The sequence below is a fragment of the Dothidotthia symphoricarpi genome, assembly GCF_010015815.1.
Source record: "Dothidotthia symphoricarpi CBS 119687 unplaced genomic scaffold P153scaffold_7, whole genome shotgun sequence".
In the NCBI taxonomy this organism is placed as follows: Eukaryota; Fungi; Ascomycota; class Dothideomycetes; order Pleosporales; family Dothidotthiaceae; genus Dothidotthia; species Dothidotthia symphoricarpi.
In genome coordinates this window covers 1132604-1155510 of record NW_022985014.1, presented here as the reverse complement: position 1 = coordinate 1155510, position 22907 = coordinate 1132604, and the positions used below count along the sequence as shown (strand labels likewise).

Here is a 22907-nt window from a genome sequence, read left to right as displayed (position 1 = left end):
CTTAGCGTATCTTCTAGGTAGCTTTATTACTACTACTTAAACTAGATAACTATTAGTTAGAGTTATATTTTTAGTTATTTCTTTAAGAAGCCTATTAATAGTAGTACCTTTAGTGTTACCTATTTCTTTACGCTTTACTACACGTTGTTAAATATAAGCTAATAATACCTTAGTAGGGTTAAGATTCTAAATTAATAAGAGTTTTAATAGTCTTTTTAACACAGGTTACTAAAGTTTAAGGTCTTTAGAATAACTTACTATATATTTCCTATATAGATAGTAACCTAGTAAAGTAGAAGGTATTACATAGTTATTATTTATACTCTTATTATAAGAGTTATTATTACTATTTATTATATTAATATTACCTATAGTTCTCTAGGTCTATAACTTATTATCTAAAGAGCTAGTAAAGAGAGAGCTAAATATACCTAAGATTATCTATATTAGATTCTCTAATATTTCTCTAGTAATCTCTTCGCCTTCTGCCTAACACTGTATATATATACTGTCTAGAGTATATATAGGTTTCTATAATATAAAACACAAGCACTCTAGTCTTACTTAGTTAGTTAATAAGAGAAAGGGCTAACTATAGGTTAGCTATTTATTTAGATAGATAGTAGATAACTATAACTATAATAGAACTATACTATCCTTATAAGCAGTTAACACCGCTAGACTTAATAGATTACTATAATAATTAACTAGGTAGTAATAGTAATATTAATTACTATCCTAGCTCTAATTCTTAGGGGACCTATACCTCCTATAAGCTATATAGTAATCTATGTTCTATAGACTAGGCCTACAGGGCTAATAGAGCACTGCCTTTCTTACTTTCTTCTCTAGGTTAGTTAGCTACTTCTTAGCAGTATACTTAGCTTTCTAAGCCTATTTACTATTTTATTTATATATAGAGAATAACTATAGTCTTTCTACTTCTGCGCAACGCTTTATTATTTATATATTTTTCTAATATATATATAGAAGCTTATAGGCTACCCAGTTACTAGTAAAGCGTATTAGAAAATAATAGTTACTACCTAGGGCAGTAAGCTTATTAGATATAATTAACTATATTCTTAGGTTTACGCTCTAACTTTATCTATTATACTAAATTATAATAATTATATAGATCTTTAACTATAATAAGAATAGCTTATTAGAATCTTTAAATTATTCTACCTTCTAGATTAAAAATAAAGCAGTATAGTAATATAAGTATACTATAATATCTTACACTGCAATAGACTCTAGTATTAGTTTTAGTTAAGAGACCTTATTTATGTATAATTACAGCTATTATAGTATATCTAGAGGGAAGTATATATCTATATAACTCTTCTTCTTTAGTTAGGGTTTAAATAACCTATTTACTCTAGCTAGATTATATAACATAGTTATTAATAGAAGATTTATAGGTAACAAAGGTATTAAGTCTAACTACTCTTAATAGTAAGGAAAAACTCTTACCTTAAACACAACTTAATAAAACGCTATTAGCTAGAGGATTATATATAGAAAAGAACTAGACTGTTTATCTATATTAACTAGCGTATAGCTGTTTAGTATTAACTATTATAATTACTATATATAGAAGCTAGTTTAGAGTTTTACCTCTAAGCACTAGTTAGCACTAGCTTAAGTTAAGCTACATTATATAATATTTCTAAATATAGGTATTCTAGTAGCAGTATTTATAAGAGTTTAGCAGTGTTTAGCAGAGATTAGCATTAATTAGCAGGGTTTAGCAGAGTTTAGCAGAGTTTTATAAGTTTAGCTAATATAAATATATTTAATAGTACTCTATACCTAGTACAGCAAAATTTTCTTTATATAGAAAGATATACTAGCGTAGTACTAGACGTAGACTTAAACAAGTATATTAATATATAAGCTCTTATAGACATTTAAAGAGATATAGGTTTATATATATTTACTATTATATATAGATATATACTATAGAAGAAAGATACTATTCCTAATATAACAGCTTATTAATTTCTAGGTTAGTATTCTAGTTAAACCAATGTAGATACTCTAATAAAGAAGGATAGTAGATAGCCTTTAATATCTATTAGCAATACATCCCAAATCTATAGAATAGATAGGATAAACACTTCTACTTAATATTATCTACGTAATTAAGCTTAAACCTATATAGGCGTTAACATATTAAAGAACTTAGCGTAATAATAAGCTTATACTAATTAGTAATAGCTGTATTTAAGAACTACTTAAGATAGACTTTACTTAAAGCTAGCACTATATAGGCTTAAAAGACTCTCTTATTAGTAGCTCCCTTAATTCTACTATTACTATATTTCTACGCAATAAGCTTAAAAGCTATATCTAGGTTATTACTAGATAAGATCCTCTAGATAAGTTAATTATATTTCTATTTATTTATGTAAACTACTTCTATAATCTACTTAGTAATCGCAGCTATTCTACCTAGACTAGAGATCTAATTTATTATCTTATACTCTATATTATTATTATAACAGCAAGGGTAGTTACTAAAATAAATATATAGATTAATCCTTAAGGGTTAGACTACTTAGGGCTGTATAACTTATAACTAAACTAGTAGGGTATATAAGATAAGCTTACACTTACTATTAGACTAGTAGTAGACCTATTTAGGTATAACAGAAACTTTATAATAGATATAAATAAAGACTAAATAAGGAGTTACTAGTATAAGATAGTATATAGTAAAGTACTTTGCTCTATATAAACACAGGTATAGTACTCTAGTATACTTTAGTAGGACTAATTACTAACTATAGTTTATATATAAAGGTTATTACTATAATCTTATAATAAGCTATATAAAGAATATATTATAAGCTATAGAACCTACCTTAAGATACTGTAAGTACTATTACTATAACTATTTAAAGTATGCTAGACTATTCTACTGTATTCAAGAGTATTAATTTTAGAGATATATTAAATATATAAGAGTATTAGGAAACTATTATAAGTACTTTACTACTAATATAGAAGAAGATCCTTTAATCTATAATCTAAACAAAGAGAATAATATAAGAACATAAGAAAGAGAAAGAGATATAGAGAACAAAGACTATAGCTAAGATAAATATAATATATTTAATAATCTAACTAATATTAATAACTAGTTAGGTGTTTAGGAGGGTAAGAATATACTTAGAGGCAGTAATCCTATTAATAATAATACAGAATACCTAGGTAATAATAATCTAGTTAAAGACCTAAACTGTAATAATAAGAAACACTTATTAAAGTATATTTAACTATACTATCTATACTAATATATTAGATAAGGGGCGTAGAATCTAATAATAGAGATTCTTAGACTATATTATAATCTTTATCTAAAGTGTAGGGATACCTATAGCTAAGCACTTTAGAAGCTAGTATAACTTCCTACTAAGAAATATAATATATGCCTAGTTAGCTATATAGTATTTATAGAAGCTTATTCTGTAAAGACTAAATATAATATATATAATTAAGACTAATTTAAGACAAAGTAACACTAAGATAATTCTAAAAAGCTAATAGTACAGTTTAACTATATTAAAGCTAGACTATACCTAGTTATACAGTATAGTAATAAGCTACGCGCTATTAAACTAAAGAGTAACTATAGTAAATTCTTGCCTTATAAGATACTACAGAGTGTTATAGATTAGACAGAAGGTTAAATATATTATTACCTTATACAGAATAGATATTTACTAGAGGCATAAGAGATTATATACTAGATATCCCTTAACAAAATTATACTTATAAACAAGAGAGTATATAAGGTAATATATAAAGTAATAGTTATATTCCTATACGTACTTAACCTTTAGCTATATATTTAGTTTATAAAGGTAAACACTTTATTAAGTATAGTTATCCTAGGCAGCTATACTAATAAGTATCTAGATACCTACCTATAGCTACTAGTATAAGAGTTTATAGATCTTTCTACTAATAGTATCTTAGCAGTTAATAGTAGTATACTGTAAGGAGATAATAGTAGGTACTTTATACTTTATTATTATCTTATACTTATTACTAGCAACAGTTATATAGTAGCTAAAGCTATAGGTATAAAGGAACCTAGAAATACACAGTATCTATACTAGGTATATAAGATTAAAGCTACTCTTAACCTATACTTAAGGGTATACTATCTTCTATACTAATATAGCTACTTTACTTAGCTCCTATTACAGACTAACCTAGCAGAAAAGATAGACTAGTTCCTAGAAATAAATAGTAGCCTTAAGAGGATCTCTAAACAAAGTTACCTTTATAATATTAAGATATTATATTAGCTAGAGAGCTTTCCTATTAATATAATATATCTTATTAGCTTTAATATTATAAAGGAGCTTTTCTATATTCTCTAGAGTATTAAATAGAAGAAGTTTAGAGCTTTAAAGGATTTATCTAGTATAAGACCTATTATAGTTAACTGCAGAGATACTAGTAACTATATAGTAATAAAAGAAAACTAAGACTGTATTAGTAAAGCTATATAAAACTTTTAGAGAACTATACTAATATATATTAGCCTACCTCTATAGGTAGCTAGACTACATTATATAAACTTTAAAACTGTAGAGTAAAAGGCTTTCCTTCTTATCTACAGGCTAGTATTCCTACTAGACGCTATACTAACTAAATACTAAAGGAACTTTAAAGATCTTAGTAATCTATATACATTATTATTAAAGAATAAGATAACTTATAGAGATCTTATAAGAATTAGGTTACTTAGAATACGCTTTATCTAGAACTACTAGAACCTTTACTATACTTAGTTTAAGAAGATAGAAGAATATATAAATAACCTCCTCTATATCTAAGTGTATACGCTGTAACTCTACTCTATACTATACTTAGTAGATAATATAGTAAACTAGGGTCTAGTATTAATCTTTACTTAGTAGTTACTAGAAGGATACCTAGGCTATATTAAGAAAGAAGCTAACAGCTTAGCTTATATAATACTAAGCCTTATTAATAGTATATAAGATAATAAATAAGATACTATAGCTATATTTATTATAAATTAATATATAGTTACTAACCTACTAAGCTGTCTATTTAGCTAGCTATATAAGAAATAAGCAGAGATTTAAGACTTAAGATAACTAAGACTCCTATATATAAATATTAAGAGGAAGAATATAACAGGCTAGGCCTAGTAGAACCTTGGCAAGTAAAGCCTTAGAGCTTAACTACCCTAACCGCTAACACCTACTAGAAATAGCCGGTATACTACTAGAAGGACTATAAGTAGAGGAAAACCAGTACTATAGATCCTTAGTAAATTTATCTAATTTATACTAGTAACTACCCTTAGGGTTAGCCCCTTACATTTAAATTTACTTATAAAAAACCCCTCTAGGAATTAAAAGAGTCCTAGAAAACTACTAGCAGTATATCTATTAAGAGAGATACTATAGTTACTAAGCTAAAAGCAGAAGCTTTATAGCTAGTAGAGATAGGCTTTACACAGGAAGTAATTAAGATACGCCTCTAAACTATAGCTAGACAGAACCTAAATAAATAAGAAGTATAGCTAAAACTTTAACTAGTTTCCTAAAGTCTCTAAGAAGATAAATAATAAATAATAAGGTTTATAAATACGCTAATCTTAACAGCTAGCCTATTATTAGTAGTAGCTAGTAAATAACTAGTTAATAAACCTAATAAATAACCCTCCCTAGAAGAATTACAAAACGCGTTATAAATACTAACCTAGGAAATTAATATTCTTAAGAATAGTACACTACTACTACTTACCTCTACTAAATAAAGGGTATAATAATTAGAAGAAGAGGTATATAGACTAAGAGTAGTCCTAGAACTAGTTTTCCCTATAGTACCTATTAGGACCTATACAAAAAACTTCAAGATACTAGATCCTAACTACTTTAATAGTAACTAGAAGGACTATTAGAGGTTCTAAACCTAGATAAACTATAAGCTAGAACGTAATATTAGAGGACTAGGATTAGGCCCTAGGTATATCTTTAACTAATTAAAGGGGCCTACAGCTAGTATTACCCTATTATAGATAGATTACAACAAAATAGGTACTATAAAAGGCCTATAGATATTTCTAGATAAATAATTTACAGATAACTTATATACTAAGAGGGCTAGGTAGAAACTTTAAACCTTTTAGTAGAGGAAGCTTTCCTTACAATACTTTAATATAGAATTTATAAGGCTAGCCTTTAAAGTAGAAGAGGAGGGTAATACTAATAACCTAAAAATAAGGTATCTTAGTACCCTATAGCCTAACCTGTAAGACTAAATAATATCTATAGAAGTACTAAGTAACTAGACTATCTAGTTACTAATAACTTAGGTAGTTACTATTAAGGAAAATCTTTTTAGGGCTAAGATTAGGTCTACCTTCTTATATATAAGGTCTCCCTAGAATAACCCTATAAACTAGGAACTCTTAAAAGCTTACTTTAGTTAGGTAATTAAGGTAATAGGTAGAACCTAGAATAGAGCTAAATAGGCCTCTAAAGAAGAGCGCTCCCTCTACAGAGAAAAGAACCTATATCTATATTATAGAAAACCTAGGCACTACGCTAATAAGTACTCCCTAGCACTAGCTAATTATCTAGCTTAAGCTGCCCTTATAGTAACCTACAACCTAAAAGAGTCCTTAGATAAGGAAATAGTAGGTTTAGAAAACTAGAAACCCCTATATATAGATATAAGTAGGGGTATAAGAAACTAGATTAAGAAGAAGAGCAGTTCTTATTATTTTAGCAGAACTAGCTAGATAGGAAACTATTAACTATCTATATAATTATAAATAATATAGCTATAGTATCTACCTTAATTAATACTAGCTGCTTAACTTATTTAGTTATCTCCTCTAAGTTTATAAGAAATAATAATCTAGAGTGTACTATAATTACGCAGAGACCTATTATTAGAGTAAAAGAGAAGTTCTCCTAAATAAAAGTAGCTATCTAAATATAGATAGATATAGATAGCTATAAAGAAGAAATATAGGCCTATAAGCTAGGAGAAGATAAAGAGTATAACCTTATCCTAAAAAGACCCTAAATAGATAAATACTAGGTAATACTAGCACTAGTAAAGAAATCTATATTTATCTATAGTAGCTAGACTAGGATATAGAGCTAGGAAGGCAGAATACCTATAAAGGTCCCTAGAGCTATTAGTGCGTAGGCATATTTAGCTTAGGCTAAATAATTTTAGAAAGATAAATAGATCTAACTATACTCTACCTTTATAGCAGATATTAAGAAAGTGCTAAAGAAAAAGAAAATAGTTAACCCCTAGAAAAAGCTACTAAGCTATCTATAAAGTAAGTTTAGAACCTTCCTAAGAAAGAAGGCTAATAAGCTTATACTACTAAGAGAAGCTACTATTAACTACTCTATTAAAATTATAAAGAAAGACAGTAAGCTAGTAGAAATTCTATAGGGGCTACTATATAATATATTAAGAGAAGAACTGCTAGTATTGTAGAAGGAACTTATATTATACCTAGACTATAGGTTTATTTAGGTAAGTAAATCTAGCGCTACTACCCCTATCCTATTTATAAAGAAACCTAGAGGAGGGCTATAATTCTGCGTAGACTATTAAGCTTTAAATACTATTATACGCAAGAATAGATATCCCCTTTTACTTATTTATAAGATACTATCCTAAATTGCTAAAGCAAAATAGTTTATAAAGGTAGATATTATCTAAGCCTTCTACTAGATACGCGTAGTAGAGGGGAATAAATAGAAAACAGCGTTCTATACCTAATTTAGGCTATATAAATAGCTAGTTACTCTATTTAGCCTTACTAACACTCCTAGTATATTCTAATAATATATTAATTAGGTACTCTAGGAAGACTTAGATATATACTACTTAGCCTACGTAGATAATATACTTATCTACTTAGATAGATTATAGGAGGATTATAAACGCTAGGTTAAGATAATTATTTAGAAACTTAGGGCAGTAGGCCTATAACTAAACGTTAATAAATATAACTTTAGTATTAAGAAGACTAAGTACCTAGGGTTTATAATAGAGGCAGGTAATAGTATTTAAATAGACCTAGAAAAGATAGTAGTAATCTATACTTAGAAATAGCTAAAGAGCGTTAAGGGTATTTAAAGTTTTATAGGATTTACTAACTTCTACTAACAGTTTATTAAGAGATTCTTAGAAATTATTACCCTACTAACTAGACTTACTAGGAAAGAAGCAGTATTCTAATAGAGGGAACCCTAGGAAACAGTATTTTCTAAGCTTAAAAGTACCTTTATTTCTAAGCCAGCATTAGCTAACTTTAACCTAGACCTAGAAACAGTAATAGAATATAATACCTCTAGGTAGGTAACTAGCAGGGTCCTCTTGTAGTTTAGAAAAGATAGGCTACTCTATACAGTAGTATACTACTTAGTAAAGAATATAGCAGCTAAGGTAAACTATACTATATATAATAAAAAGCTATTAGCTGTTATAAAGTATATTAATTAATAAGGCACTAAACTCTAGTAAGTCCTAAAGTTTACTATTATTATAGATTATAAGAACCTAGAGTATTTCTATACTATAAGGCTGCTATCTAAGAGGTATATACGCTAGTTAAATATACTTAGCTAATTTAATTTAACCTTTATATACTGCCTAGAGAAGGTTAACAGAAGGGCTAATATACTCTTCTAAAAAGAAGAGGATCTACTAATAAGCTAAAATAATAAGCGTATAAAGATAAAAGAATTCTAGCTTTTATAGCTATACGTAAAGAGCTAACCCTAACTTAAAGAGGAGGAAGAGGTAGGTATTTTATTCTACTACTAAATATAAACTCTATAGCCTTAGGAACCTAATAATACGCCTCTAGTAGATAATAACCCTCTGCTAGAACCTAATAGTACGCCTATAAGAATTACTACTAACTCTACCCTAGCCTATAACAGCTTAGAGGAGCTTAAGAGAATATAGAAAGTTATAGCTAAAAATAACCTAACGTATAAAAGAGTAAAAGAGGCTATAGAAATAGGTTAAAGAAAGTTCTCCCTAGACCTAAACTTAAAAGTCTTATTAGCAGAGTATACTATTAATAAAAGAGGGTTTCTGCGCTACTAAGGGCAAAAATAGGTACTAGATTTAGAAGAACTACGCACTAAAATTATCTTAGAAACCTATAAATCCCTAGCTATAGGCTATCTAGGCTATAAAAATACCTATATAATCCTAGCTTATAACTACTTCTTCTTAGAAATGTTATCTATAATAAGGTAATTTATCTAAAACTATAACGTATACAGAAGAACTAAGCCTTAGAGGAAACTAAAAAGAGGACTACTAAGACTACTCCCCCTCCTAGATAGAGTATAAAAGGAAATCTTAATAGACTTTATTATTAATTTATCTATAAGTAATAGGTACTAGCACCTTATAGTAGTTATAGATAGGCTAAGTAAAGATATAATACTTATTTTATTAAAAGATCTAGATACCTAAACAGTAATAAGAGCTTTTATAAAAAGAGTAGTAGCCTACTATTAGCTCCTAGACACTATTATATCTAACTATAGTAGCTAGTTTATTAGAGATTTTTAGAAAACCCTCTATAGAAAATTAGGTATTACTTATTAGGTATCTACTAGCTACTATCTAGAAACTAACAGCGCTACTAAAAGGATAAATAGTACTATAGAATCCTACTTACAGGCCTACGTTAATTAGAAACAAGATAACTAGGTACTAATATATCCTACTGCTTAAATTACTATTAAAGGAAGAAATACAGTATTTACTAGTATTAGCCTATTCTTTCTATAATACAGATATAATATAGATACAGTACAGGAAGATACAGAATAGGTAATCTAGTAATAATATTAAAGGCCTAATAATCTAGAGAAGTTAGCTAGAATACTTACTATAAAATTTATAGAAATACTAGATTATATATAAGTAAGAATAGCAGAAGCCTAATAACTCTAAGAAATCTAGGCTAACTACTATTAATAAGAAGTACTATAACTATAAGAGGGGAATTAAGTATAGCTATAGTATAGAAAATACTTCTCTAATAGTAGGCTAAGCAAGAAACTAGACTAGAAAAATATAAAGTTCTAGGTAGAGAAAGTAATCTCCCCCTATACTGTAAGATTAAACACTCTCCTAGGCATTTACCTAGTATTTTATATAGATAGGCTATAGCTATACTCTAGAAACCCTCTAGTAGGATAAGATACTAATAATTACTAACCTAAGAGTATATTAGAAAATATTAACAGAGAACTAGAAAACTACTAAAAAATTAAAGAAATTATAGGTAAAAGGTAGAAACAACGTAGTAGAGGGTATAAGAAATAATACCTAGTTAAATAGAAAGACTATACTATAACTTTATAGAAGCTAGTAGAAAACCTTAAAGAAGCTAAAGTACTAAATAGCTAGTTAGCCTTCTCTAAAAAAAAATAAAATAACGCTAGTAAATTACTAGAGAATTTCTAAAAGGGTTCCCCTAATAAACTATAATAATACTAAGCCCCTAGTAATAGTAGAGTAGAGGTAGAGGAAGTAATATTTTTAGTAATAAGTACTATAAGAAACTATAGGCAGTTTACTAACAAATACTCTTACTAGGGCTAAGAATATAGATAGTTAAAAAAATTAAAATATTACTAGAAGGAAAAGAAGAGAAAATTAGTTAATAAGTATAAAATTAACTACCTATAGGCAGCTAGAGTATTACTAATAGGGTGCTATAGGCCTAAAATACTATACTACACTAGGTATCTACTAGAATACTAAAGAAAAAACCTAAGAAACTACTACTATATTACCTTATCCTTACTACTAATAGTAGTATTATTCTTAAAAGTACTCTAATTACTAGTACTACTATTATTCTTATAGATAGGTAGCTCTTAAGGCTTAGAAGGAAGAGAGATAAGCTTAGTAATAATATTAATAAGATACTTAGTCTAACCTTTAGTAGTCTTAGCCTAGAAAAGTATAGAAATTAGCTAGAAAAGTAGTAAAACTAGAAAGAAAACTTACTAGAACTAAAACAGCCTTACTCTAATAATTAAGTGTAGCCTAAATATTACTAAGCTTAACTATAACAGTATAAAGAAGTAACTTAGTAATAGTATTACTAAGGTTATTATCCTAATACCTAGGTTAACTAATAGACTTCTTCTTAGCCTCTTACTAAGCCTTAATAAGCCTAGGACCTAACTTATTAAAGTGTAAAGTAATAGACTTTATAGATATATTACTAGGGGGGATAGTAAGAAGACTATAAAGGAAAATAACCTTAGCCTTAAGCTAATTAGGAACCTACCTAAGAGTTAACTAGTAGTACCTAAGTAAAGGTAAATATTACTTACCTTATAATAAGTAGTATACTGCTCCTAAGAGCAGTAATTATAGAACTACTTACCCTTCTTAAAGATACAGATCTCCCTATCTTCTAGAAGATAGTAGGTATAACCTAAGTAGATAGGTAGCTAAAGAGGCTAGTAACTCTTAGTAATAGAGGTAGAAGTAAAGGTAGAGACAACGCTAGTAGTAATAGATAAGTAAGTAGAAGAGTATAAAACTAATAAAATAAGAAGTTAGTAAAGAAGAGAGTAAATCTAACAAACTAGATAAACTTATAGGTAAAGGTAAGGCCTTCTTATTACTCTTAGTAGTAGAATAAGTCTACTTCCTTACTAGAGACTTCTTTAAAGAGCTAGCAGCTAAGGTAAAGAACTTAGAAAATAATATAGGCTTCTTAGGTAGACCTACTATTATAGTAGTAGGTAAAATAGAAGTTAAGGTAGGTAAAATTAGTATAGCTGTAGTAAAAATTACGTATAGAAGTAGGTTAATACGTTATATTATAGTAGGGTTAAAATATAAAATTTTTTACTAAGGAGAGGCTTATATAATAGGCTAGGCCTAGTAGAACCTTAGTAAGTAAAGCCTTAGAGCTTAACTGCCCTAACTACTAACGCCTACTAGAAATAGCCAGTACACTACTAGAAGGACTATAAGTAGAGGAAAACTAGTACTATAGATCCTTAGTAAATTTATCTAATTTATACTAGTAACTACCCTTAGGGTTAGCCCCTTATAAAGAAGAGTTATACACTTCTAGATCTTTACCTATAGGTATTTAGCAGTATATAGCTGTCTACTAGTGTAGTTATAGTCCTAAGCCTATTTTAAAGATATATAGATATTAACTATAATAACTCCTATATCTACTACTACTATAATAGATAGGGTAGAGAGCCTTTCTTTAGCTAGGTTTATACATTAGTAAAGGTAAATAGCACTTAGAATATAGCCTATATTACTAAATAGAATACTACTTCTTTAATAGGCATTATTATAAAGAAGATTAATAGACTAACTTACTAGATTATTACTATATATATTCTAGGTTTAGTTAGTATTATACCTATTAAAGTATTAGTAAATAGAAGGATTACGCTAAAGAATAGAGTTATAGGCAAGAATAAAAGGTATAATAAAGCCTAAAGATAGTGTAAAGTTCTATAAGAGTTTACTAGCGTTTAGTAGAGTTTAATAGGGTTTAGCTAGGTTTAGCAGAGTTTAGTAGCGTTTATAAGAGATTACAGTAACTAATAGTAATTATAGGTTATTACAAAGGTATTACAGAGCTTACTAAGACTAAGGAGTTCTACTATAGGCACAGAAGTATACTAATAAGGAGTTCTACTATAGACACATTACAGAGCTTACTAAGACTAATAAGGAGTTCTACTACAGACACATTACAGAGCTTACTAAGACTAATAAGAAGTTCTACTATAGGTACAGAAGTACACTAATAAGGAGTTCTACTATAGGTATAGAAGTACACTAATAAAGAGTTCTACTATAGACGTATTATAGAGTATACTAATAAGGAGTTCTACTATAGATATATTACAGAACTTACTAAGACTATTAATAAGTAATACTAGGAGCTTACTTAAGAGAAAGAGTAGTATATTAGGCTATAGAAGTAGTATAGTAACCTCTTAGCTAACTTACTTAAGTAAGTATAGTAGGTCTACCTTATAAACAGCTAGCTTAATAAGCTCTATACCTATATTAACAGTAGTATAGTAGCTCTACTATAAGGACAGCTAGCTTAATAGGCTTTATACCTATATTAAGAAGCTCTACGTTAACAGCAGTATAATAGCTCTACCTTAAGGACAGCTAGCTTAATAAGCTCTATACTTATATTAAGAAGCTCTATATTAATAGTAATATAATAGCTAGCTTAATAAGCTCTATACCTATATTAACAGTAATATAATAGCTCTACTATAAGGATAGCTAGCTTAATAGGCTCTATACCTATATTAATAGTATAATAGCTCTACTGTAAGGACAGCTAGCTTAATAAGCTCTATACCTATATTAATAGTAACATAATAGCTCTACCTTATAGATAGCTATATACAGGAACTATACTATAATATAAGATCTAAGGGTAATATTACCTACTAGATTATATATAGCAGAATTACCTAATATTTAGCAGCGTTTAGCAGCGTTTAGAGAAGATTAAAGGAGATTAGAGAAGATTAAAAGTATTTATTATTAATTATAGAGATTTTAGCTAGAAGCTAAAATAAGGAAACTGTAACCCTATACTTCTATATAGTATACTGCTACTAAACGTAATTTTTAATATTAAAAAACTTTAGATTTAGGTAAACTAGAGTGCTAGTTTATAATAAACTAGATCTCTAGTTTTCTAATAAACTAGGACTCTAATTTAGAGTAAACTAATACAAAATTTAGTTTACTATATTAAAACCTAGTTTATTATAAACTAGATACTTAGTTTACTTTAAACCAGAACTTAATTTTAAATAAACCGACGATTTCGGTTTACTTAAAACCGACTATAGTCCTTAGGGAGTGGAATCATCGCCTAGTGAGAAACTCCCAACAACACATAAGCGGCTCATGCAGTAGGGTTGTTCTACATAATCGAGTTCGAAAAGCAAGGGGTGAAGTGGGTAGCGAACCTCTGTTGGAAATATCTTCCATCCCTTGAAAGATCAATGCTAAAGAAATGTATACACTCAATCCAGACTGCATGCATAGTCTCAAATTTACCCCCTACTCCGCCTTGTCGTGAACCTGTATCATGTCGACTCAAGATCACGCGAATACTGCAAGGTGGGCGAAGCATGTCGAAGAATTTCAGACCATCTATTTTGAATACATCATTCCATCGTGCTAAGAAAGGCCTAGCCGTAGAAAGCGAGCTGCCGCATCTACCTTGGTATTTCTTTTGAAGCCCGATGACCCGGATCCAAAAACCCACCGACGCCATCCAGAAGTTATGCCCCAGTCAAGTCATTTCCATATACTCATGATTCATAGTGCAGCATCTTGCGCTTTCGTGCAAAACAGGCCGTGCATATCTACCCAGCCAACAACCACAGACGCAAATCTCAATTGTAATCGTACTGGTTGTGCAAGCTGATGTCCTGGCTACTTGCATGTCGATTTTGCTCTTCTCCGTCGCCACTTGTGTCGGAGTTGGTTGCCTGGCCACTCCCAGCATCTTGGGTCAGGGGTTGTCCAGAACTTCCGTTCGGGCCTGATGGAACAACATTACCGTGTTGGTCGACCTCCTGCTTCGGGCGTCAGTTTGCTGCAGCCTTAGACCCTTGGAGTGCAACTCACGACACCCTCTGTTGCCATGCGTACCTGCGTCTGATCCGCCACCCCATGGACGACGGCTTCACGCGCCTTCTCCATGACCTTGTGCTTACGAGTTTCCCCTCGAATCCTTTCAAGATGCTCGAAGTAGCCATCGTCCACAGGCGTCACGTACTTTCCGCAGAACACGCCGACTTCGAACTTTTGAGTCTTGGGATCACGAGGGGAGAGAGCTGCGCAGGCGCTCTCAAGATCCTCGAGCGTCTGGAAGATGACATCGTCTGCACCAATGTGCTTGGCTATGGCAGTTGAATCCCGATGATGCGCAATGAGCTCGGAGGACGATGCTAGATCGATGCCGTAGATGTGTGCGTTGGTGATAGGCGGAGCACAGGATGAGAAGTAGACCTTCTTAGCGCCAGCCTCGCGGGCCATGAGTACAATTTCTCGAGATGTGGTCCCTCGTACGATGGAGTCGTCGACAAGCAGAACGTTCTTGCCTTTGAATTTCTTCTCCATGGCATTTAGTTTCGCTCGGACGCCTTTTTGGCGAAGTTTTTGTGATGGCATGATGAATGTGCGAAAAATGTAGCGATTCTTGACGAAGCCTTGGACATACGGCTTGTTTAGTGATTCTGCAACGCACACTGCCGAAGTAATCGCAGTCTCTGGAATTGGCATCACGACATCGATTTCTTTCAGCACCAGGGGACCAAGCTGTCGCCTAATGGTGTCCGCGAGTGTGAATCCCATGTTGCGCCGACTCTCATCAACGTCTATGCCGTCAATGACGGAATCAGGACGCGCAAAGTAGACATACTCGAAGATGTCTGGAGTGTAGTTGGCTTGTTCAGCAACCTGCTTGAACACGGGTTCCTTGCCCTTTTCGATGATCACGGCTTGCCCGGGGAGGATGTCCTGGAAGTCCTTGTATCCGCACTGCACCAGGGCTACGCTCTCAGAAGCCATCATGTAGTCCTTGTGGCCAGATTCAGATGTCCGACTACCCAGAACCATTGGGCGGATACCGTAGGGATCGCGGAAGCCGATGAGACCAAACCCTAGAGGCTGTAAGTGATATGACCGTGGCAAAGTAGAGTCTACTCTACATACCGGCAAGCATGGCTGTGCATGCCCAACCACCTGTGCACAGCTTGTACATGCGCTCCAGGGCTGCAAAGCAGTCGTCGGCGTTGATACGCGCCTTTCCCGTCTCATTCAGCTCATCCGCGAAGATGTTCAGCATCATCTCGCTATCACTCTCGGTGTTGATGTGCCTGTGCGCTTCGTGATCGAGGCGCTGTCGCAGCGCAGGTGCGTTGATCAGGTTCCCGTTGTGCGTCATGCAGATGCCATACGGGCTGTTGACATAGAAAGGCTGCGCCTCGGAGTTTGCACTACTTCCAGCAGTTGGGTACCTCAGATGGCCAAGGCCCATAAAGCCGGGCAGCTCGGAGACGCGGGCGCCATCCTGGAAGACTTTTGAGGCCATGCCATTGCCCTTGCACTGGTGAAAGCGCCCGCCAGAGCTACAGCTGACGATACCCGCTGCATCTTGCCCACGGTGCTGGAGTAGATAGAGGGCATCGTGTATCTCCACGGCTGCCGACTGCGATTTCCTTCGATTCTTAGTACATCTTCCTCAAGGTAAAGCAGAAGAATGCTTACGGATCCCCATGAATCACGGCAATGATACCACACATCTTGGGAGGTAGTGAGTGTTAAAGAGGGTGCCAAACAGGATCTAAGAGAGGCGTTAGTTTATCTCTTTGAATCACGAAAAACGCGGCTTTTTTCCGGTAGTGGGGGCTTTCGATCAGGAAGTCTTTTGGCGCTCATGCTGTAAAGTCGCAAGTCTAACATCTAAAAATATGACGAGATCATCATGAAAGCGGAATGAAGAGAAGGTAACTGCAGCGCAAGCTCACCTAAACTGAGTGTGTCTACGCAGTCAAGCAACGCGCTCAAGGGACGCGGTGAAGGTGGGGTGCGGGTGTGAGGGTGCGGCCAGTAACGGCTAGGAGATACAGGCCATCAGTCGTCGCTCCGGTATTGTTTGGTGTCGTGATCACTCTGGGAATGCTATCCCGAGTCAAGTTGGCGTGGAGATACATTTCTTTGGAAGCATTCCCTAAGACCGGCCTCGTCGAAGAACGCGTCGCCAGACCCAACTGAGAATTTTTTGCGTCCGTGCGCGGTCCGACCTACCGCCGACACCATCACGTGCAAATTCACTTCCGTGAGTTCCCCTCACTTGGGCTGCATCAACCATGGTTAGCGTCTTCTGTTTCGAATTAGCAATGGCGTTGGCTCCGAGTTTTACACAAGAATCTGATCGTTTGCCAATAACGACTATCCCGCCATCTGACGTTTGCGGCAACATCAGTTGATTGTACGAGACCGACCACCGGAGGCTGCCAGAGAATCTTTTTGTAAACGAAGCCAACAGGACCTCCAAAGAACGTCCATGTTTGCTTCATAGACTCCGCTCGATTCTTACACACTCGCCGTTGACATCGCCGATGATCATCCGTTTGCGATATACTTCCGTATCATGGTAGATATTTAAAAGCGCATCTTAGACGCCAGTCTTGCAAGGACGACCGCGTTTGCGCTCTTCCTCCTTCTGCGCCTTCATTCGTTTGTTGGGCGTATCGTTTGTTGTTGTTGGAAATGTCAGTTCAGTACAGCCGGCATGACGCTCGCTAGGCTGGTAAAAAGCCATTCGTCCATGGAAATATGTGAGACGAGAAAACAAGAGATTGGAACCTCCTAAATTTACTCCAGTAATCAACTCCATGATTCACAAGACAATGCCTGGGACGATCACGCAGATGCCGTATCTCATAAACGCATTCTCCCAAAGCCCATTCTCAGAATTACCATGATATTCATGCCATGGGGAGTGGTGAAGTGGTTGTGAGCCGCAGGCAAGGAAAGCTAGAATGACATCGAAGCATTCACTTCTTGTATGATAATAACGTTGACTAGATAATGTCGCTTTCGCCTTCGCTTTCGCTATCGTTGAAGTTACTATCAAAGTCCTTGTCTACCACTATGCCATTAAGCAGGCCGTGGTTGGTTTACACAATATCTGATATAAAATCCTTTCAGATACGAATACGACGCAGTTCCTGAGTCAAGTAGCTCATTCACATCCAGATAGTATTGACATACGATAGTCATACTTCTCTACTCTGAATGTCCAAAAATAAAATTGTGTCGTTCATATGCTTTCCGCACTTTTTATCATCCAAACGGCTTCTACACACCTAAATCAAGCGGTATTCCGGTCTCGCTCTGGTCAGCGATAACACTGTGTACGTATAGGGCTAGTATGCAACTTACGTTGCGCGAGACAATGTCCAGCATCGTGGTCGAAACAGCGAAGTCAAGTGAAAAGAAGACATCACAATGATCAAAATACCACCAAATTGTTTCAACACAGTACCTCAGCATCGTCTTATATATTTCATTACACCAGAGTACTATACAAAAGCTAAACTTTTCATCTCATCGACTCTACTGAACGTACAAAATGTCCGCCATCGATTCAACGTCAGTAGAGCAAGTTACCAAAAATCCAACTAACCAGCCACCTCGCATGGGCGATAGAAAGCCGATTTTGAAGGAGAAAGAATCGAACACAGAGAGTTTTATCGAGGACCTCCGACTCCACAGCAGGTTCAAAAAAACCTGTGTTCCCTTCCAAATACTCGGGCAAGGCGGCGATGGACTTGTCCGTAAGTGCATACACGAGCCCACAGGAAGGGCAGTTGCTATGAAGATCCCAATTGACCAAGACGAGGTCACACGCAAACGTCTGATGAACGAGGTTCGCAACCTCAAGATTGTCGGTAATCATGAGCATGTTCTCGGAATGCTAACGTATAGTCCCTACTACCCTTTCACATACCCAGCCATCTTCTTCCCTCTGTGCGATCTTGGCGACCTCTTCGCATACGTAAAGAAATGGCAAAAACAAGAGACGAACAATGGCCGACCACGACGCATTCCGGAGCTCACTGTCTGGAAACTCTTCCGTGATATGGCTCTCGCGTTGGATCATCTCCACAACAAGCTAGGTACTTGTTACGTCCACCAAGATCTCAAGCCAGACAACATTCTTGTCCGAGAACCAGAAGGCTATATTCAAGGCGAACTAGTACCTGTTGAGCCCATATTCGTGATCTGTGACTTCGCCCGCCTAGTACCACATCCGACACCACGCGGCGTCATAGCACAATATTGGAACGGGACACCAGAATTCTCCCCTCCGATGGCAGAACGAAAAATGCCCGTCCATCCATCAGGAGACATATGGTCCCTAGGCTTGACGATCCAAGCCTTTGCTTTGGACATTATCCCCAGACAGTCTCGACCAGCATTCATCGCAGATAGGAAGAAGCTGGGTCTACCGTACCCAGACATCAACGATGATAAGAAGTGGAAAGAACCTCTCTGGCGAGACCAGGTTCCTTCGCTCTATCGCCCTCTCAATGTCTCTGGAGACGAGCTGACAGCAAAGTATGACGTTCCTGAGGCTCTGTGTGATTGCTGTTATTGGCCGTTTAGTTCACAGCTGAATGAGTGGTATAAGCGTTTGCTTGAACCAAATCCTAAGGTACGCATCACTTCATCAGACCTTGTGAAAGACCTGATTCCGCGGATTGATCAGGTGATGGTGGTACTGAGGAAGGAGGAATTCGAGGAAGATTGCACGAAGGAAGTGGAAGTTATCCAAGCCGAGCCTCTAACTATTGAAGACGATGAGTCACATGTCAAAGACGAGGAACCACAAATCTTGGATGTGAGGAGGGTCTGGAAATCCTGGCATGACAGTAAAGCTCCGAGCTACGAGGGAAATAGTTACGGCTGCTCATATTCACGATAGCGTTTCGTTGGTTGCACTGTTCTTGTACCTAGGCGTCATGATCTTACTTTGACTGTATTCATAATCATGTATTTCCACTGGTAACTTCGTTTTCATGCGTTTCGTGAAATTCTTCCATTTTGCTGATGCTAGACGTTCCAATGGTGAAGTTCTTCCTCAAATTGACATGTGAGAGCCGAATCTACGCTAGCACTCACTCAATATAAGGCGGGGCTAAATGAACTCCTGCTATCCACCATCGCAGACCAAAACATGTCGGAACAAACTTCCAAAGCCATCGTTTACAAACCCCCTACCATATCTAAGATCGACAGGCCTTCAGTGATACTATACGGTACCATTGAGTCCGGCTCCACCAAAGATTGGCGAGCCAGCCTCACAGCCTCACTTTCCGACCTGCCCGTCGCTATCATCAATCCCAGCCGCGATGACTGGGACAGCAGCTGGATCGAAGACATCTCATTTCCAAAGTTTAAAGAACAGGTAGAGTGGGAGATGGAGCATGCACAGGTAGCTGATGTCATTGTGGTTTACTTTGCGCCGGGAACGTGTACCCCGATTGCGTTGCTGGAATTGGGCATGTATGCGGGGACAGGCAAGGTGATTGTATGTTGTCCTAAGGGATTCTATAAGAGGGGTAATGTGGAAATCGTCTGCCAGCGATATAGTGTCAAAATGTTGGAGACGTTGGAGGAATTGAATGAAAAGGTCAGGGTGAGGCTCTTGGAGAGATTGGGTTAGTGCGGAGAGAGAGTCAGAATTGAGTGTTTGGATTTGAGGTTACAATTTGAGATATGGGCTGGCAATCGCTGTCTTTGAGAGGGGACATCAGCCCCGGTTTATCCGCAATAGGAATGCGTTCCAATGAGGCTATCATGTGCTTACTGTGGCTCAGCACGAGTCTAATCAATATTGATGTCGCCAAGGAAAGCCATAAGCTGCGCCCCGTCACTCATCACGCAGAACAAGAGCTTCCAAACCTCTCCACTTCCTGATCAAACCCAGAAATCTTGTTTTTGTCGTCGTTTCAACGCCACTGTTGATGTCCTACTTCGACACCACTCACGATGCCATGCTTACTTGAATGGTCTGACGAGTCTCTCAAAGCCTGGTCGAATGTATTAGTTGCAGCAGCTAAACCTGCTCGATATCCCCACTTCCCGCAGCTTGATCAAGACGGCTCCTGGAAAGATTGGAGTCCCTCTCCGAACCTGCCTGATCATGAACCAACTTTCGTAGAGCAACCGCCACAGTCTCGACGCGCTTACCCGGGCGATAAAAGCGCTATAGAACACGAGCTCCATCAACCGCTTCACTATGGCACACTCACACACGACCATATACGGCTTTTGAAGATTGATCATGCTATGATGGACGATGATGTGCTCCGCGGATTTGAGCTTGTCACCGTTCCCCTGGAGACAGCCCCAGAGTACGAAGCCTTGTCCTACTGTTGGCGAGATATGCGTCTCTGTACCGGCATATTTTTCCCTGGATGTGATGGTTCTCAGCGCGTATTACGCATCACTGAAGATCTGGCGACTTTTCTCTACGTGATCATTCGATCGCAAGTTCGACCGAGGTACCTTTGGATAGACCAGATTTCAATCAACCAGCAGGACACAAATGAACGGAACACGCAAGTTAGATTCATGGGCAACATATACCAAAACGCCTCGCAAGTCCTTGTATGGCTCGGTCAGCAGTCTGATTTCCAGCCTGAAAGACAGTCTTTACCGATGAACCCAGAACCACATACAGACGTTGGCGGAATCTCTGTTCTGCAATGGATAATGTCGAGCGCAATTTTTGCCCGACCTTGGTTTTCAAGATTGTGGGTGTTCCAGGAGGTTGTACAAGCGAAACTGATAAAAGTATTCGTAGGCGACAGTCCACGAACTTGGCAAAGCCTTGACGACCTGGCGCGTTGGTTGTGGGACTCCAAGGAGTCTTCTGACATGGCTCTCATCTATGCATACATAAACCCTGTTTTCCTTTACCATGTTCAAAAAGCAAAAGAGGAAATCGCAACACAAGGACAAATGAATTTGGCACGATGGCTACCACAGATTAACGGCAGGCTAAAGTGTCGAGATGCGAGAGACAAAGTCTTCGCACTTCTTGGATGCGCAAAAGACATGTTCCCGGTTGATTTCGTCGACTATCGGAAGACAAACACCGATGTCTTTACAGACTTTGCTAGAATTCTGATTGAGAGGACCGAAAGCCTGTCGATTATAGCATATTTCAACCCGGAGCGAAATTGCAATGTTCCCACATGGGTTACGCAATGGGACCAATTCTACAAACTGAGTCTAGAGGGCATAGATAGAGAATACCCTTACTCCGCATCTCGAGGGCGCGCGCATATCACAGTACCTTCGACGAATGCTCAGCGTCTCACTGTACAAGGCAAAGTCGTCGATATAATCGAAGTGGATATGAACCTTCTACGCTGCAACTACCCTACTCACACTATTGTAGTTCTTTACTCGAATCTCATATCGATGTTGGATCAAGTTTGGCCTAAGATGAGACACGTGTACCATTCACCAATCCAACCCATAGACTGTTGTTCAGTCACAGACTACTACTGTCCCAACTTTGTTCGGGATGCTGTCGATGCTCTATTGTGTCATGATGGTCACTCATTGGACAAGATATATTCCGTAATTGAGAGTTTATTATTTCTTATCAGAGATGGATACAGCCCAAGTGGGTTGTCAGGAGATATCATCGTTGTATCAAGCTCGCAATTCATGCGTGAAATAGCAAAATCTGTTGGAAGAAGGTTGGTAATTCTTCAGAGCAGTAGAATGGCTATGGTCAGAGGGGTCGCGCAAGTGGGCGACCCTATCGTCATCCTGCATGGTCTCAACACACCATGCGTACTCCACAAAACAGAAGAAAAGGGTGAATGGCAGTTCTGTGGAGATACCTTTGTAAAAGGGATTATGCAAGGAGAAGGCGTATCTTGGGAGGAGGACCAGGCGGACACTTTCGTTTTGATCTGAATCCTCATACCCGCTACATCGACTGTGCATGTGCAAAAGCAAAGTCTATAGACCAAAGAAACAATACGGTTGGTGCTGACGAACTATCCTATTCTTCACAAAGTATCAGGCTCAGAGCGTGGTATCAACACCACGTCCCGTAACAAAGTCCTTGACATGACTGCACCAGCCCTTAAGAAAACACAGCACACTTTGGACTCAAGAGCAAAACTGTTCATGATGACAGGTATCATGAGATACCAGACCAGATAATTTAGTAACACACTTCCAATATGCTCTGCCACTCACATCCTCCACTT

At 36.1% G+C, this 22907-nt stretch overlaps 4 protein-coding genes across 4 annotated transcripts; 3 read left to right on the top strand and 1 right to left on the bottom strand.

Annotated features, from left to right (window-relative positions):
* Positions 1–14368: 14368 nt before the first annotated feature.
* Positions 14369–16783, bottom strand: P153DRAFT_395489 (Amidophosphoribosyltransferase). Its single transcript, XM_033671406.1, has 5 exons — positions 16629–16783; positions 16369–16444; positions 15814–16319; positions 14749–15761; positions 14369–14672 (listed from the first exon to the last, which is right to left on the bottom strand). The coding sequence occupies exons 2-5, from the start codon at positions 16401–16403 to the stop codon at positions 14490–14492; spliced, it is 1737 nt and encodes a 578-aa protein (XP_033525487.1). The 5' UTR covers positions 16404–16444; positions 16629–16783; the 3' UTR covers positions 14369–14489.
* Positions 16784–18304: 1521 nt separating this feature from the next.
* Positions 18305–19594, top strand: P153DRAFT_287935 (kinase-like protein; the record flags this gene model as incomplete). The annotated part of the gene is made up of 1 exon (XM_033663572.1): positions 18305–19594. The coding sequence occupies one exon, from the start codon at positions 18305–18307 to the stop codon at positions 19592–19594; it is 1290 nt and encodes a 429-aa protein (XP_033525486.1).
* A 239-nt stretch (positions 19595–19833) lies between these two features.
* P153DRAFT_313432 (uncharacterized protein) lies at positions 19834–20521 on the top strand. Its single transcript, XM_033664878.1, has one exon. It carries the CDS (start codon positions 19847–19849, stop codon positions 20333–20335), a length of 489 nt encoding a protein of 162 aa, XP_033525485.1. The 5' UTR covers positions 19834–19846; the 3' UTR covers positions 20336–20521.
* A 31-nt stretch (positions 20522–20552) lies between these two features.
* Positions 20553–22861, top strand: P153DRAFT_365701 (HET-domain-containing protein; the record flags this gene model as incomplete). Its single annotated transcript, XM_033667879.1, has 1 exon — positions 20553–22861. A coding segment is annotated over exon 1 (1942 nt), but the record flags the coding sequence as incomplete, so codon positions are not given.
* Positions 22862–22907: the final 46 nt, after the last annotated feature.

Coding starts and splice junctions, on each gene's coding strand:
- P153DRAFT_395489 (XM_033671406.1), bottom strand. CDS start 16,403: ATGTGTGGTATCATTGCCGTGATTCATGGGGATCC. Junction 16,320..16,368: donor GCCGTGATTCATGGGGATCC/GTAAGCATTCTT, acceptor TAAGAATCGAAG/GAAATCGCAGTCGGCAGCCG. Junction 14,673..14,748: donor GGGTGGCGGATCAGACGCAG/GTACGCATGGCA, acceptor CGCCCGAAGCAG/GAGGTCGACCAACACGGTAA.
- P153DRAFT_313432 (XM_033664878.1), top strand. CDS start 19,847: ATGTCGGAACAAACTTCCAAAGCCATCGTTTACAAACCCCCTACCATA.